We start from the raw sequence: 18,985 nt of genomic DNA, 5'->3' as shown, positions 1-18,985 counted from the left end.
GTTGAACACTTTAGTGTTGTTCAAGCAATTGAAATCGTGCCTTTTACAGCAATTGATGATAGCACTAAAGATAAACCATCCTTCAAACTTATTATCGTGTGTATAGACAAATACAGTGGCGAACAAATCAATCTGAACACAGTATTTCTAACAGAAAATCTTATTTTTGAAAGAAAAAATGTTTAATATTCAAACTTACTCAAATTTAATAGTTTGTGTCCTCCTTTGTTTTTGATTATCTCATCCTTGATGAGATAATCCACAATATTGGCATTGATTCTACTAAGTTAGAACAATGATTTTTGATTTCTTCATCTCGAAACCAAGCCTGTATCACTGAACTAATAAGGTCAGTTTTTGTGCTACAATTCATTTTCCCATGTCTTCTTTTTAGTATGCCCCATACATTTTCAGTGGGTTTCAGGTTGGTGGGGTTCCATTGCCACAAGAGCACTCAAATTATTTGGTTTTTGAAGAACTCTTTTCCTTTGTTTGGTAAGTGACATGGTGCTAGGTCCTGTTGGAAAATGAGTTCTGGGTTCTTCTGCGTAAGTGGGACTATATTTTTTTAGCATATGTTAATGTATCGGTTCGATTTTATCATCCCATCCATAGGCATAAGTGCTCCTGGCCCTTCACATGTAAAACATCTTTTTGGCTGGGTGTTTGGGAGCTTGTTGCAGGTATGCTGGCATAGTAGTCTTCTCATATGCTGACTTAAGAATACAGGCTACTCTCACCCCTTGGACAAAGAAATGAGTCTCGTCTGAAAAATAACTTTTTTTCACAATAGTCCATTCTTTATGTTTCTTTGCCCATTGAAGTCTTTTTGTCTACACCTTGTGTCACTAACTGCTTCTTTTTAGATTTCCGAGCAATCCTTCCCACTGTCAACAATCTTCTACAAACTGTCATATCAGAAATATTAGTCCCACTGGCTCTCAATCTCTATTAAGGTCATCAGCTGACAATTTTGCTTTTTCTTATTAGTAATCAATCCTGTGTAGACGTGATTTTCTTTTTTTTCCGTTCACATTTACCTTTTCTCTGTGCAGAGATGAAACCTGTTTCCTTAAACCTTTTCACGATTTCATTTATAGTACTTAACCCCACACTACATTCACTGGCATTCTGCCTTTGAATCATTTGTGTGTTGGGACAGAGCAACAATTTTTGACTGCTTTCGTCGGGTTGTATCCATTGCATTAACTAGAAATTAATATTAAACGAATAAGAAGGTTCACAAGGTTGGTTGCAGGTATACAAAGTAATTTCTTATAACAGAAATTCACAAGGTCACCAAAAACTAATTGACAATGAATTATAAAAGCACAAAAACCACAATTCTGTTTGTATATGAACTAACAACAAAACCTGAAACACAACACAGCAAGCAGTCTGCCACAGATTGATAATTCCCTACAAGTGAACAAAAATTCCCTTTGTTCAGATTAATTTTCTCGCTACTGTAATAATTAAAAATTAAAACGATGGCATTCATCCTCATAATCATTGCATCATGTCTTGAAGTTTGTAAATCTATCTAGTTTTGTAATGACTACAACCAATGATCTTTCCTTACTTATGTTTTGTGAAATGTGGAATTATTTTTTATTTATTATACATTGCCAACGCATATATAATAAATAATTTATGAACAGTTATTGAAGAATTAATGAGTGATACTGTAAAAAAGCGAAACTGAGGGTTTAATAAGTTTATTGTTTTTTTTTTTTCAAATTTTGCACTCCAAGATTGAACCGGAAGCTTTTTTTGGCATCATGCATTCATGGTTGATGCATGTTAGTGTGATATGCGTGTGAGTTATAAAATCATTTAATATATAAGTCTTATTAAAATATTGTCCTTGCACGAACCCTTGCACCCCGATAGATTTTATTGCAGGACCATGATCAAGGAAGCTACATTTTGGGGTAACGACTACATCTTATCTGGATCTGATTGCGGTCATGTGTTCATCTGGGACCGATATACAGCCCGTCTTGTCATGCTTCTTGAAGCCGACCATCATGTTGTGAATTGTATTCAGCCACATCCTCAACTGCCATTGTTGGCGACTTCGGGTATCGATTATGATGTAAAATTATGGGCCCCTATCCATGAAGAGCCTGTTTTTGATACGGAAATGGCCGATGAGGTATGATGATCATTTTTTATAAATATAGATGTTAGTTTTGTTAATTAAAATGATATTTTGATTTATTTTTATGATTTCTTTTACTATATGAATTAATTTTTTCAAGAGATCCATTTTTTATGCCGTTGTATCTAATTTAAACTTTGTTATTTATTTAATTATAAGCGTCATTCAGTAATAAATAGACTAACATTTTTAGTAAAGGAAACACTTAATGCAGGCAATTGAAACTTTTGTTAAGTGTTAGTTGGCAACCTTGCGAAGAGTGTTAGTCAGCTGTTTGATTAATATTTTCATAAACATAACCTCTAAAGTTGTAGTTAGGATGGAATGTCCGCTCGAGGAAAGTACTTTTGAAGAACAGTGTTCTGTCATCCGATTTTTAATTTCAGAAAATGTATGACCATCAGAAATATTCTCTCATATGAACAAACAATACGGCAATAATTGCATGAACCGTGCAAGATTTTACGTGTTGGTGGAAAAGTTTAAAAATGGTTGCAAAAGTGTGACCGATGAGCACCGCTCTGGATGTCTGGTAACAGTGTCGACCACAGCGTTAGATTCTTGTATTGATTCACTTATCCAGGAAGACTGACCACTTACAGTTAAATTGCTGAAAAATGTTGAGCAAGTGTTGGAACAACTCATTCCATCATTCAAAACAAACTGAATTACTGTAAGATTTGTGCAAGGTGGGTTCCCAGAGAGCTTACTGTTCACAAAATTGAGAAATTTCGCATTTGCACTGAACTCAAAAATCATTTCAATAATGAAGGTGACGCATTTTTGGATGTGATTTTAACCTGTGATGAAACCTTGATACATCATTTTGAGCTGGAGTGCAAGTGTCGAAGCATGTAGTGGAAACACCCTGAATCACCTGTCCATATGAAATTCAAAACGCAACCATTGGCTGGTAAGGTAATGTTAACCGTCTTTTGGAGTGTCCATGGTCCGATTTTCTGTGATTATTTGAAGGAGCAATGCACTTTCAACATCCTATACTACTTAGCCATGATTGAGAACAAAATCAAGCCTATGTTAAAGAAGAAATAACCGGGATGACAGGGGGCAAGGTGTGCTTCTTCTTCAAGAAAACGCTTGACCTCATACAACACAACTGATGCTGGAAACTATTGGCAAAGTGAGTTGGGAGCTCCTGTCTCATCCTCCGTACAGCTATGACCTTGCCCCTTCTGACTTTTTATTTGTTTGGTGCCATGAAAGAAGCTTTGCATGGCATCATGTTCAATGACAACGAAGAGGTAAAGAAAAAACTACAAAACTGGTTTCAAGATCAAGATAAAAAATTCTTTGCTGAGGGGATAAGAAGAGACTCGTAAAAAGATAAGGCAAGTGCAGAGAAGTTGGTGGGTATTATTAGAAAAGTAGACAAAAAAATTGTATTTATTTAATAAACCATTTTTGCTGTACAGCTATTTATTTGTCTGTTTAATTATTGAATGACCCTTGTACATTTAATTTTTACTTATTGTTACCTACACAAGGTGTTTTGATTAATTTAATGAGTTAGATGATTGTATTCTTTATTGGTCATACCAGTTTTCATAGCAATTTCTTTTGAAATCTTTAATTTAATTTACTTCTCAAATCCCTTGCAATATTTATCTCGGCGATTCAAGATAATTTTATTTTTTATAAAATTAGAGCGAAGTAATTTTTTTATTTATTATTTTAATAAAACTTTTCATGAGTAGGTGAAAACAGTGAGATTGATATAGCATTTTTAATATTTGTGTACATATCTGACATTAGTTTGTGCTTGCATATACTCATATGTATGAATTTATAAACATGTGTTAGTAACTGATAGTTATGGTTAACTCTAGAAATTGTGTGTTAGTTAACTAATTGATGATTGTGAGTTATCATATAAAACATATTTTAATTAAAAAGGTGTAGTTTTTAAAATTTACAATTGTTTTAATATATAAAAATAGATAGTTTAATTGCAAATCAGTGTTTTAATACTGTACAAGTATTAACTTGACTCAGTTTTCTTATAAAAAAATTTATACGATTCATAATATATATATATATATATATATATATATATATACAGTAAGTGACTGCTGTAATGGACTAATGGGGGAGGCCATCGTTCTTTGTTATCCATTTTGTTAAAGCTAGTATAAACTAGCTTTAGAATATAATCATAGGGTTTATATCCTGAAAATGATGTTGATTTATCATCAAACCCAAGAAGAGGAGATCCACGAGAGCCATCTGTATTAGAGAGATTAATATTCAGTTACCTTATCTAAATGGTAGAATTCAGCTGTAGGAAGTTGAGGAATCAAGGATCTCATCAATAATAATGTAGAATGATCCTTGAGCAACATTACAAAGCTCAGTGGAAATCAGTTATGGAATGAAAGTTTGGATCTAACATAATTAATGATGAACAAGTACTGTTAGTCTTGGAAACGAAAAATCAGGATTCAAATTGAAACCACCATAAGAATTACATCACATTTTTGTCAGTCACATTGTCAATCAATTTCAACAACTTTTGTTCTAGATTTTTCCCCTTCCAGTTCAAATTGAAGCCAGTCTAGCATGATAAAATCCATAAATAGGTTTATATCAGTTAATTTATATTATTCCTCGAGCAGTTCTTATATGATTACTTACAGCAAAAATTTTACTGTTTTCAATTAATATAAATTATACCTATATGGTAATGTTGCTAATATTAGATTAATATGTTTAGAAGAAAGAATCGCACTATCGATCAAGTCGTAAACTGAATTTACATTCTGAATATCATCACCACCACCAACAGTGTTATTCGTACCACAAATTACAAAAAAAGAAACTCCCCCTTATTTAAGCGTTTCACATCCCTATCCCACAGCAGGGCATGAACAACATAGTCCAAGGGTGTACTAGTGTATATGCAGCCTATGGAAGACAAAACGAGACCTAAGCTCCATGAAGTTATAGCAGCAAGCGACCAACCCATATTTCTCCAAATATGATGCATCTGGATTTCACTTGTCCACTGTCATATTTGTTATTGTTTTATCACCTCTATGGAGAATAGATTTATTTAGTTTTATTTCACTGGAGGTAATAATTCCTTCTTTAACCAAAGGATTTCTCTTAGTTTCTCAATCAAGCTGTTCCGGTAATGAATCTACTTATCAATATGATCGAAATTTAACAATCTTGTCTCAAATTCTAAATGTAATTTTTTTTTATTATACAATTTATATTGAAGCAGTGGCTGTCAAATTTAGTAGTTACTAAATAAATCTTATTGATTAAATCGAAATGACAGTTTGTGATTTTAAAGACTTTCTATAATGCCAGAAATTAACTTGACATAGTCCCCAGAGCCATACTTGGCAATTAAGTAAATAATTCATTGTGTATTGCATAGCAAAAAGTGCCAAACAATCAAACCACATCCTCCCGATCAACAAAATCAACATGACATTATTTTATTACTTCCATTGAAACCATTTAAATCGGTTTTATTTAAATTTTCTTCATATTAATAATCATGAAATATCGAGTTTCAATGTTATTAACAATTACTACAAATGAAAAAGTAAGTTCCATTAAATAATGTTAAGGTCAGATAGGTTAAACCATTAGTATTTCAATTAAAAAAAAGAAAAAGAAAAAAGTTATACATTATACACAACTTGTATGTGTATGTGTATGTTCCACGGGCAGTTTGGTAGCAGTTATACCTTGTTATAGATAGTAGTTTTGTCCATAGGCACTAGATAAGATAACATTACTGTTTATAGAATTTCATAACCTGATTACACATCATTCTTGAAATATTTTATCGCTCAAAGAAATTATTATTAAGTATAAATATGCCACTATTTGGCATATTTAATTTTCTGTAAATAATCTTTCACACTCCTTTAACATTCCACCCAGGATGCACATATGATTTCTTATAGCATTATTTCCGCCATAATTTGCAACCAGTCTTTATCCATTTATAAAGAGATAACTCTTAGAGAGTTACTTAATGGTTTTGAATGTGGACCTTATTGTTGATCAAATTGTTATGGATGAATAGTTTAAAGAGGGGACTAAAACTGCTAAAGATTGAAAAAAAATTATTCTCTTTCTGTCTGTTCAGTAAATGTATGTTTCTGTGGATTTATGTATGTGTGCATCGGTCTCTGTATTTTGTTTGACCTTCTTTACTTTCTGATGCTTGGTTTAAAAAGATACTACGAGCAAAGTGGATGAAATTACGGTATTAATGTAATTTTTATCTATATTGTAATGGCTGCTATGATGTAATATCAGGTAGGCTTTTGTTGTTTTATTAAACTAAAACAGTATAGCAACAGTAAAAGTTGGAATTTTTTTTTATAAATTAGTGTATTTTTGGGAATTGAGGTATATAGAGTTCTAAATCTTGTACGTAATTAAGTTCACCTTATTGTTTTATGTAAGTTTAGTAATTTTTTGTATGTAATTTTAGAAATGTTATTACTTTGACCTTAATTCATGTTGAATATTACACAAAAAAACCAGTTATTAAAATATCACATTTAATTTTAGTTTTCTATATTCTTTTAAACTAAAACTTGAACTGTTAGGCCAAATCTTTTTTTTTTCTTAATCAATTTGCGCTTTATGGTTTACTTTTAATCTGATTAATTAAACATGTTTGAAAAAATAGTTTGATTTAAAAAGCTGATCTTTAAAGTAATATGTTTCTTTTTGATCTTGAGTTTATTTAAAAAAATGTAGTTCCAGAATACCTCTTAAATTATTGATTAAGTTTTCTTTGTCCTTATGTCACATCCTTTTTGCCAGTAAATACTTTGCATTTATTAATTCTGTGTATTAAAGTTTTTTCGGTTGATGAAATCATTATAAACCAATTCTGCCATATTTGTTTACAAAATTTGGAATAAGTTTCAGTTATTAAAATTTTGTAATTTTTATTTCTTAAATTTATTTTATTGCTATTGTGATTTTATTTTGAAAACAATTTACAATTGTTTTCAGACATTATAATTATGTACTTTAGTTACAGAAGTTAGAAGAAGTACAGTATAATAACATTATTATACTACAGTATGGTACAGATTAAGCAGTGTGTTTTGTGGCAGGCTGAATTAGTCTGTAATTTTAGGAAAAATCAGCTGGCAGAGCACGCACGAGCCTCAGATGAAACTGTTCAATATATTAGACAATCTGCAATCTGAAATCCTAACAAATCCATCTCTCGACAAAGCCTTGAGTTAGATATTCCAAAAATAACAGTTCACAAAGTTTTACACAAAAGATTAAAGTTACACTGATATAAAATTCAGTTACTGCAGGAATTGAAACCTGATGATATATAAAAACATTTCAATTTTGCTGTTTAAGTGTTCCACAAAATTAATGAAAACGAATAATTTTTGGACAATATAATTTTTACAGATGAAGCTTCATTCCACATTAATGGGTTTATTAACAGACATGATTCACGAATATGGAGATCAGAAAACCTGCATGTAATTTTTGAGAATCTACGTGACACAAGAAAGTTAATATTTAGTGTGGTATGATGAAAATTTGTGTAATTGGGTCTTGTTTCTTCACTGGAAAGACTATTAATGGAGATGCTTATCTCTATACGTTAAACAGTTGCTGCTTTCTCATCTGGGTGAACTCAAAAACATACAACAAATTCATTTCCAACAAAATGGTGCACCCCTGCACTTTAATAAATTAGTCAGCCGGGTTTTGAATGGAAAATTTGCACATCGATGGTTAGGCCAGCAAGGTCCTGTCCCTGGTCTCTCAGGAGTCCAGACCTGACACCTTGTGATTTTTTCTCGTTGGGAAATAAACAATGTATAAAAAACATTGTTTATTAAAAAAAATGCGCGATATATATCACTTAAAGAAAAGATTAATGAAGCAGTTGTAACAGTAACAGAAGATATGTTAATTCTGGTATGAGCAGAAACTGAATATTGATTAGAAATTTGCTGAGTGACTAATGGTGCACATACTGAAATTTATTAGTTATATAAAAAACTGTTTGAGATGACAAATTCAATAAATAAATAGCTTCAACTAAGTATTTTTGTTTTCATTTAATCCACGTTCAAAACCCCGCCACTCTTTTATAAAAACCCTATTTATGTATTAATTGATATACATAATAATAATTTTAATTATTATTATTATGTCAGTGGTTTAAGGTGGTTTAATTCATTGATCATATAAATACCAAAGTTAAGTAACACTCTGCATTAGCTATTTGTATCATTTTCATTATAAATTTGGCTATATTTGAGAATTTGTTATTAATGACATGGTATGATATGATATCACATTAGTATTCTTGACACCAGTGATATATTGCTTCACAGAGCAACAAGTAAGACCATTATCTTTCTTAATGAGAACAAAATTGGAATTATCTATTTATTATTAAACGTAGTTAGATTTGTAATTAAAAAAAGACATGACAGATCTATTTGGTCACATAAGTGAAATTAATCGCATCTTATTTATTCCATCATCAATAAATTTCAATAATAATTGGTAAATCACATTTTAAATTTTCTCTGTGTGATGAACAGTTTTATGCTGCATATCAGATATGTTTTTTGTCTTTTTTTATATTTTTTTTCTGCATTTGGATTTTCTGATACTTTCATGATTTTCTTAGTGCTGAAAAAGTGGAAATAAAAAATTATCAAGGTCATGAGGGAACGTTTTTTGTATTCATTTTTAAATCGGCTAGCATGTTTAAATTAGATAATAAAGGCTTGCTTGATATTAATATATTGCAGTATTGTTCTTTAAATCAGGGTGCATGATGAAAATCTCATCTAGTATTTTACCAAATAGATGGAAAATATTTTAAAACTTGAAATAAAATAAAATTATTAAGTTAAATAAACATGATTTAAGAGAAGGTATTGATTTTCAAAACACCTGATTCTCTTTCACCAATCTTAAACGTAGATGTGTCATGTATTCCCCTCAGTTATTTATATAATTAGTAAAATTTGGATTCTTAAGTAGTTATTCTTCTGAGTTTCTTTCTGAGGACATCAGTAAATGGGTAAAATAAGATAAATTACAACATAAAACAATTAATTAAATAAATATTAAAAAACTCCAATAAGTAGAGTAGAATTAATTATTACTTCTAGCATATGTGATTTATGTTAAATTAGTATGAACAAAAAAAATTAACAGTTTGTTTACAGATTGACTAGTACTACCCTGTAATATTTACTAAATATATATATATATATATATATATATATATATATATTTATATTTCTTAGTCAATGTATATTATCTAATGATAGTGGTTATTTAATATAATGTAGTTATAGTTTTTCATCCAGAGGTCTCGGGTTCAAATCCCGGTCAGGCATGGCATTTTCACTACTTGTCGTTCATCTCATCCTCTGAAGCAATACCTAATGGTGGTCCTGGAGGTTAAAAAAAAATAATAAAAAAGTTATAGTATAGTTATAGAATATAATATTAGTTTAATACAATATAGTTATAATGTCATTAGTTATTTAATTGTTTATAGTTAAGATATATATAAGATTTCTTTATAAATATAATTTTACAAATTTAAGAATATACTGACATTTTGTAAATTCTGGGCGATTCAAAAATTTAAAAGGATATAAAAATTTATATTTGGTTGAGGTCTCATTTCATAGAAAAATATGCCAAGCATGTCACCCAATGTTCAGTTTGGTTTGATATGGCTTCCATTTGTAATGCAACATACATCCCAGTTGAAGTCTATTTCATTCAAGTCTGTAGCCAGCAAGTTGGGCGTTACCTTTGCGGCTACGGCATTACTTCGAAGTCTTAGCTCAACAAGATCAGCAGGGATACGTGGTACATAAAGCCGATCTTTAATGAAAAACTCCACTAGAAAAAATGTAGCGGGGTCAAATCTGGGGAGTAGTTGGACCTTCACGACCAGCCCAACTACCTGGGAATCGAGTTTCAAGAAAAATTTGGACTTCTAGGCAGTAGTGAGGCGTGTGCAATCTTGCTGATAGTATTAGCATCCATATTGGTCATCATCATCTGAGGAATTAGAAAATTTTGAAGCACGTCCAGATAAACGACACTATTTATGTTTGCCTCCTGGAAGAAAAACAGTCCATACAGTCTTTTGTTTGCTTAGGGCACAAAAAAGATTGATCTTAAGGCTATCATGAATGTGCTACAAAGTTTGATGAGTGTTTTTGCTACTCCATATTTGGCAGTTATGAGTGCTCACCTTGTCATGATTTGAAATGTTGACTCATCACTAAAAATTACACATCTAAAAATGTATTATCTGCAATTCTATCCATCATTTCCACACAAAACTACTGCTGAGCAACTTTGTCATCATCTGTTGTTTGTTGAACCACAGTTAGTTAATATGGGTTTCAAGCGCAATTGTTTGCACGAAAGAAAAAAGTGCAATCGTTTACATGACATGTGCCAAGTAGTCATTTGTGGAATGCTAGTCTCATGTTGGCGCATGTCAAGTTGATTTCTTGATATTACAGGCAAAGCTCTCTCCACGTTGTTCCACAGCAGCTTCAGGAATGCATGTGCATCCTGGTGATTTTTTATGTTTAAGAGAACAACCTGTCCCAATGCAGGTTGGTGCCAAGAGTAATTTGCATGCCTCCTAGGAGGCTCCCTACTGTACTCTATACAAAAATTACATTGAACTGCAATTGATGAAACCAAAACACACAGCAAGCACGTTCCACACCAGTAAATGTATCCATTTTTAATAATACCGATGACAGCTCTGGTGGCTGAATTCGGTAGTAATGAACTATCAGAGTCAAAATTTAATGTGTTGTGGTATGAAATGAAATCTCAACTGAATCTTTAAGTTATCTAAATAAATTTTTATGTGCTATTAAAGATGTGAAGTTATTTTTTAATCACCTGGTATAATGTAATTATAATATATAATAGGTAGTCTAAAAAGTATTGAGCCTTTTATGTTCAAGATAGCATTAGTGTTTTCTGGCAAAAATTGAGGAAGGCTGGCACATAAGTAATAATGATATTGCCAGTGACCTAAACATCCATCACCAAACAGTATTAAACTGTTGAGTAGCTGTACACGAAAATAAACTTGACGTTTCTTTTCATGGTGCTGCATGATCTGACTCAGAAAAATTTATTAGATCAAATTTCTATCTGCAATTCTGTACTGAAACGTAATGAAACATAGCCATTTTTAAAGTGGTTGATCATGAGTGATGGAAAATGGATAACGTACAACAACAGTGTGCGAAAAAGGTCATGGTCAAAGCAAGGAGAAGCTCCATAGTCTGTGGCAAAGCTCCCACTGACACCCAGGAAGGTTATGCTGTGTGTTTGTTGGGATTGGAAGGGCATTGTGCATCACAAACCGATGCTGCTGCCAGGCATGATTGCACATAGCAATTCAAAAGAAACGGCTGGAACTGATCAACAGAAAGGGTATCGTTTGCTGTACTGGCAGTGCCAGACCGCATACAACTTCAATGACCTGTCAGAGATTGAGAGTACTTGACTGAAGGTTTTATTGTATTCCACCATATAGCCTAGACCTGGCACCGCAGACTATCATTTGTTTCGGTTGCTGCAGAACTCCCTGATTGGTGTTCCGTTAGTTTCAAAACTCATGTACAAACCACATGTCTTAATTTTTTGACTGAAAACCACAGTAGTTCTATAGCAACGGGATTATCGTACTGCCAGAAAAATGGCAAAAAGTTATTGAAAAAAACGGTGCATATGTCGTCTCATAATGTTATTTTCCAATAGTCATAAATGTGTTTTCAATTTTGAGGCCTCCTAAGCTAAATACATTTTAGACAACTTTGATATATATTTGAGGCTTTGTGACTGCATATTTGATATTCTGTAACATCCTGCAGTATGCTATTTATGATTAATTTGTGATGAGAACGTACCGTGCATGTAAAGAGTAACAAATTATGTATGTTGATTTACCACAGGTAGAAGACACATAACTTATATGTGTTTGCTTATTCATAGTTTGCTTTAAAGTTTTATGCATTTTAAGAACAATTATTGTTTTTAATGTTTATTGTTTTAATTATTTATGGTAATGGTGTAAAACAAAATAATGTACATGAATAGAGAAATATCTAATTTCAGTTAAATTTCTTATGTCACAGTTAATGAAAAGGAATGAAGTTATGCTGGAAGAAACTAAGGATACTATAACTGTACCTGCATCATTTATGATTCGTATGCTAGCATGTTTAAATCAGATAAGAAGACGTAAGTGATAATTTATTGCTTTATTTTTCTTTAAATGCAGAGTTTACGACCAAAGATTGTTATGTAGTTTTATCAAATAGATGTAGATTATTTAAAAAAAATAATAAAATGATAGTTATAAAATTAAAATAATGACCTTGACTTAAAAAATATTCAAAAATCTAAAAAGAATAAGTTTTATTCAAAAATAAAAGTTTACATTTTATATTAATTTCAAGGGTAACTGGATTATATATCCCTACTTTATTAAAAATGTTAACTTAAATGTTGTTTAATTTGTATGAGACTCCTACAGGATTTTCAGTAAAATCCTGTTTACAGAAATAATATGGTTTTCATCTTTCTGTTTGGGTTTGTCATTCTAAGATTTTGTTAATTTAAAAATTGTAGTTGTTAATTGCTTACTGTTGTCCAAAAGTTGTAATGAAAAAGGTGAGTTATTTTACAAAACATTTGTACCTATCTGGTTGTTGCTGCTGATTATTTATTTATTTAATAGTAATACAAAGGGTAACAGATAGTTCTATATAAGAACGTTATTGACATTTAATAAATGTTTTAGCTTAATTAAATTAACTGACTATACTAACTAAAGTATATAAACAACTGACTTTGAAAGTCAGATTTAATCTATTAACAACAGAGAAAACCCTTAGAATCATGGGGTGTATTAGTTCTTGGAATAATGAACAATATATCGGTTCTAGGTCTATTTGAAGGCATATACAAACAAGCTCCAGCAACATGGAAGTTCCACCTAGTGATTCATAAATTTATAAAAAAAGTACCAGCGAGGTGATTTCCTGTCTTATTCAGTGTTAAATTTTTATCAGATTCTGAGTGTAATATTCCAAAGGACAGAAGTTTTTGAATTTCGTATAATATAAGAATATTAGAAATCTATTCCGCACAGTCTTTATTGAATCCATATACAGGCACACACCTACATGTAATATTTGATAATGTTAATAAATTTTTGGTTTAAAAATTTTTACAAAAACTCAAAAATATCGTTTACATTATAATTACTTAGAGCATCGTTTTTTTTTGTTCATAGTTTATGTATTAAAAATGATTGGAGGCGTGGCTTTACTTGATAGACTCCTTCCCCTGATAAGCAATTTCATCCCACGAACCATGCAGATATTGAAGACAGTAACCCATAGAGTCCCCATATCCGTAACTCAAATACTGTGTATCTAAATAATATCACTAAGGGGAAAGGTTAAAAAATAAGTGAAAGAGTGAATAAAGGAATGATCAACTTGTAGAAAGACTATTGAGTGAAACAGCAACCTCAACCAAGGAATGTTTAAGGTTCCTTCTGGACAGGAAACATACATCCTATCTAAAATCCCTTAGGAGGAGGTATTGTTACCCAGAATGGGGGTAATTATTTCTGATCAATGATTTTGCATTGACCAGTTTAAATATATATTTCAAAAAGTTTTTCTACCAGATACAAAAATAATCTGAAGTGAGGCTAAGACTACCATAAATAGAACTCTTCTCCAGAATTGAATGGTGTGTAAATACCTAACTGAACTGTACAAACTTATTAGGCTTATCATCTCCAGAGAGTATTCTTAGTTAAAATTAGAACGATGGTTGTTTATTGTGTCATTTCATTAATGCTTTGGAAATAAAATACTTGCGCGAACTTTCAAGCGATGCATTGTTGCAGTAAAAAAACCATGTATTCATCCTTGAGTTTGGGCACAGCTTCTTGAAAGCTTTGACAACTTTAGGCTGGCATTCCTCAGAACACCACTTTCTTGTAACTTTCTTCTGAGAATCTGGCAATCACAACTTGCTTTAAAACTCTCACACTTAAAAAAAATATGGCCACCATTCTCTTTTTCACTGATCTGGAGTTTTGAATAGCCCATGGGGGTTTCCTCATCTTCAAACATTCTCACTTTGTTCTGAGCCTTGGTCAGGACATCATAATAGTACAGGCAAGTTTTGTTATCTATCACAGTACTGTTTACTAAGGGAAATTTCCCAGTTTCAAACTTTTATAGCATTTCATTGGAGAATGAAACGTGACATGCAATGTGATGGTTGGCCAAGTTTTGCATCTAATTTGTACAAAGCTTTCTAACTTGAAAGTGATCTTACATAATATCTTAAACTACTGGTGCATCAGTGCCTAAGGACACCTCTATTTGGTGGTAGGTCACAAGCGTGTCTCAAAATTTTTCATACTGTACCATATTTACCTTAGTCACCAATGAAGTTGGTCGACCTGGCCTTGGAGTGTCCTAAAGGCCACAATTTCCTCTTTCAAACTCAGTACCACCTAAATATTGTTGTATGATAAGACAATCCTCTCCAAGCACAGGAGCCACTTCCTCTAAATACTGATAAGCGTTTAATTCACATGAAAAATTGGCTGGTATTCAATTTTCAACCGCAACATCACTGTCTCTTTTCAGTAACAGCTAAAATGCAAATGGCACTAAGGCAGTGAGCAGATTAGTTATATTGCAGGTTGGGATCTCTCTGAACATGTGCTAACTTGTAACTGCCTGTGATGATCCAGTCCACATTGTGAAATTTTCCTTAGCACTCTTTGTGTACTTGTATATAAACGCACATTGCGAAGAAACAGAAAAAATTTTAGGACATGTTCTGTAAAAGAAATTAAAGAGAAAATTTTTTATTAATATGAGTCCAGAAATGCTTTTTATAGAGTTAGAGCTTGCAAAAAGATTTTTCTCTGATTTCTGCTCCAAGGGTATAATGAAGGCATACCAAATAAAAACTTCAGAACTAAAATTAAGGCATAAATTTGATGGTTTCATATGGGTTTTGACGTGAAAAATTGAATAAAACAGCTTATAGAACTGTATTACTACTAACATTTTTGAGAAAATTTATGTAACTTAATTTTATTAAGCATGGCCCGTTGGGATTAATATATAAATTATTTATTAATAGTTTCCACTTAACCAACAATCTTTAATAGTAATGTTCGAGCGCTTTTGGATTATTGATCCACCCTCATGAATCTGTTATACATTATACTTATTTACTTCACATATCATTAATTATACTAAATTGAATTTTATAAAAATATGAATATAACAATTGATTGTTAAAAGATAAAATAGTGTTAATGTTATCTATCATGTCAGTATAAAGGTCTCAGTTGTTATCATTGTGAATAACAATTGACACATTCATACTGTCATGACTGATAAACGTTAACTTTATTTTATCTTTTGATGATCAATTGTTATGTTTATATTTTTATAAAACTCAATTTAGTATAATTAATGATGTGTAAATAATTATAATGTATTACACTTCATTGTTTTTGAAAGTGGATTAATAATCCGAAAGCGCTCGAACATTACTATTAAAGATTGTTGGTAAGTGAAAACTGTTCTATAAGTAATTTATGTAACTTAACTGAGAATGAAGAAAAATTTAAGAAAAGTAACTTTCATCAAAATCAAAACATGAGTCTGTCTATATTGGAAATTATCTATAAACAAAATCAGACATTATAAATAAATTTATTTAATAAAAAATTTACATAATCTTTTTTCCAAATTTATTATTACTATTAATAATTGTTCAAAATTACTTCTTCACTGTTTACACAATATTTTGCTTTGTTAATGTGGAAGATGGCCTGATGAAAAATTTGTTCTTAAATTTCTTAGAAAATAATTTTATATATCTTTAGAAGTTGTTCCACTACTAATGAAACAAGAAATGATTTTTCAAAGTGATGGGGCTTCTCATTTCTGTCAAGAAATTAGGAATTATTTGATTCAAGAATTATTATGAACAGTTGAATTGGTGAGGTGATCAATTAATCGGCTTCCTATGTCATCTGACCTAATCCCAATGGACTATTATCAATTGAGTCATATGAAATCATTGGTATAAAACAGAAAATAATTAAAAAAGAACAATAAGGATATGAATTTTCAATGCAGTTAAAATTGTGTGAAATAATCCTAATATATTAAGAAGTAAAGGAAGAAATAATTTTGAATAATAACTTTGCAGTATGTTTTAAAACATTTTTTTTTTTTTGTCTTCAGTCATTTGACCTGTTTGATGCAGCTCTCCAAGATGCCCTATCTAGTGCTAGTCGTTTCATTTCAGTATACCCTCTACATCCTACATCCCTAACAATTTGTTTTACATATTCCAAATGTGGCCTGCCTAAAACATATCATACACTAATAATTAACTATTAAATTACAATATAAAAAAAACACAGCTTTCATTAAAATTTGTATTTTTGTATCATGTCCACCCTGTTGACAGATTTTTCAAATCTTCAACGACAGTGCCTCGGAACATAAAAGTCATCCTATAAAATTTTAAGTCTTTTTATCAACTTTTTCTGAGATTGTACAAATAAAGGCCAACACATGTGTACATTCGCAATACAACTGTGCAAAGAATCTTACCTATTTGCAGTGTAAGATTTTAAGAATTTTGTAGCTTCATTTCCATGAAAATGGGTATTTAAATCTTATTCAGTTTTTATTTACTTAAATCACAGTATTTTTTCAGAATAAGTTCTTACAAATTTTTTATGAAATTTTATTTGGTAACTGAAAATTTTACAAATAAGTTTACACTTAATCTAAAAGAGTGATTGTGCATTTTTCTAATACAATTTGGGGTATTACAGCAATTTTCTAGGAAAATTTTGGAGATAACAGTTTTGGGACCAATTTTTCATGTAAGATTGTATACCACTAATTTTGCTTAATAGTTTATATCTGTAGAATTTTAGTAAAGCATTATTTGATCATCTTTATAGCCAAAATTTGGGTGAAATCTTTCAGTTAGGAAAAGATTTCACCTGTTTCCTGACCTATATCTGTATGAATGATTTTTCAACAAAAGAACATGCCTATACTATTGAGAGAAACTTTCTTTACACATTTATTTAACTAGAGATTTACCTTTTTTCATATTTAAATTAATTTCTTAATATTATGTTTTATTTTATTTGCAGGTAGATCAAGAACTCGTCCTGGCTCTCGTGTTGGCCCAGGTGGTGAAGGAACTAGCAATGGAAGTGATTAATAAATTAATGTATTGTTTACTTGTGTATGATGTGTGAAAAGATAGAGAGCATAGGAGTGTGTGCATAGTGAGTTTAAACATTTTTAAATACGTGAACCAGCTTTTAGATTGATAAGTCTCCAATGTTTATATATATTATTATTCTATTGTTATATATTGAAAAAAGTTAAGTGAAATTGTATTTATTAAATTTATCATTTATTGTTACATCATTACATTTTTATATTAATCAGATTTTTTGTTTAATTATTATCATTTTTGCGTAGTGAATTACTTTTTTAGTAAATGTATTAAATTCTAATTACATATTTACTCTTTCATAATTTTCTTTTTTAATTGTTAATATTCATTCAACTGTTAATTTAAAATTTTTTTTTAAATATTGTGTCTGTAAATAAAAACTATTACTACAGAATTTTATTAACTTAAACATCATTCTTTCTGAGTAGTTTATAATTTTATAAAGCAGAGATTTTTTAAACCCAACTCTCCAATTAAATAACGAGATCGATTCAACCTAGATGCAAGCAGCATGTATAGCCTGTAGAGCCGTCGTTAATTTGGCAGTACTGCACGACTTTATGTCAAGAAAAACAACACGATGTTTAACTATCAAGTAACCATTGTCATGTTAACCTATGCGACAGAGAAAATCAAATTCTTTTTAATACTGGAAAGGGGGATCCAAGACTGCAGTTGGTGGGGCAGATATCTGAAGATACGTGTCTTTTCTTACGTAGAGGTATTTAGGTTGTCCATACAGCTCAAAAGTGATAATGGAAATCTTTGAAGATGAAGTCATGCCTGTATTATGTATGTGTATTATATATGTATACTAGCATCCCTGTCAAGGCGATATGGTTATTTCTCCGACGGCGAGTCTTATTCTTTAAGACTTTGGGGGTTGGCGTCCCCATGGGCCTAGCCTCTGCAGCTTTTCTTCCCACTACACACTGAGCTGCAGAACACTTTACACTATACACATATACAACACCAAGAACACTACACAAATTACAACATATACCCTTACACAACTACATAACAACATCCTACACTGATTATTCTTACATTTACACTCTGTCATGTTGACATCTTAAAAAACGCAACTGTAATAACCCAAGGTGGGAACTATCGTGCCAATGGGTGAATGACTCTATGTAGTGAGTCTCGAATGATGTCCTCTGGGCACCAGGTGAACCCATTGTATTTAGCTCTAGCTCCAGTATGCGTGCGCTCTGCTGGAATGGTCTGTTTTATCGCTGGTACTCGTGGGACCAAAATGCCAGTTTCAAATAAAAATACTGTGATGGCTGGTTGTCCATCTGAAAAACTGCCAATTTTAATCTTGTGAAGAGACCCAGTTCAGCTTATCTGACGAGGGTAATAGCTTGGTAGAAGAGAGTTCATTAAATCTTTATTAAAAACATATGTTTTGTTGTTCTTTGCAATAAATCAGGAAGGTGG

The 18,985-nt window shown here is 31.3% G+C and overlaps 1 protein-coding gene across 3 annotated transcripts in view; it reads left to right on the top strand.

Annotated features, from left to right (window-relative positions):
* The window catches only part of LOC142321363 (DDB1- and CUL4-associated factor 6-like), a 143,822-nt gene extending 125,866 nt beyond the window's left edge, over positions 1 to 17,956 (top strand). For 2 of the 3 annotated variants that reach the window (XM_075359388.1, XM_075359390.1), the window contains exons 15-17: positions 1,894 to 2,158; positions 12,352 to 12,457; positions 17,451 to 17,956. In XM_075359388.1, coding sequence (XP_075215503.1) covers positions 1,894 to 2,158; positions 12,352 to 12,457; positions 17,451 to 17,521 — 442 coding nt within the window. In that variant the 3' untranslated portion in view covers positions 17,522 to 17,956. The remainder of the gene's footprint in view (positions 1 to 1,893; positions 2,159 to 12,351; positions 12,458 to 17,450) is intronic. The other variant, XM_075359389.1, reaches the window with a different exon arrangement.
* The last annotated feature ends 1,029 nt before the right edge of the window (positions 17,957 to 18,985 follow it).

Source organism: Lycorma delicatula, chromosome 3, assembly GCF_047948215.1.
Source record: "Lycorma delicatula isolate Av1 chromosome 3, ASM4794821v1, whole genome shotgun sequence".
In the NCBI taxonomy this organism is placed as follows: domain Eukaryota; kingdom Metazoa; phylum Arthropoda; class Insecta; order Hemiptera; family Fulgoridae; genus Lycorma; species Lycorma delicatula.
Note: the sequence above shows the minus strand (reverse complement) of the source record. Positions and strands in the feature narration are given on the sequence as shown.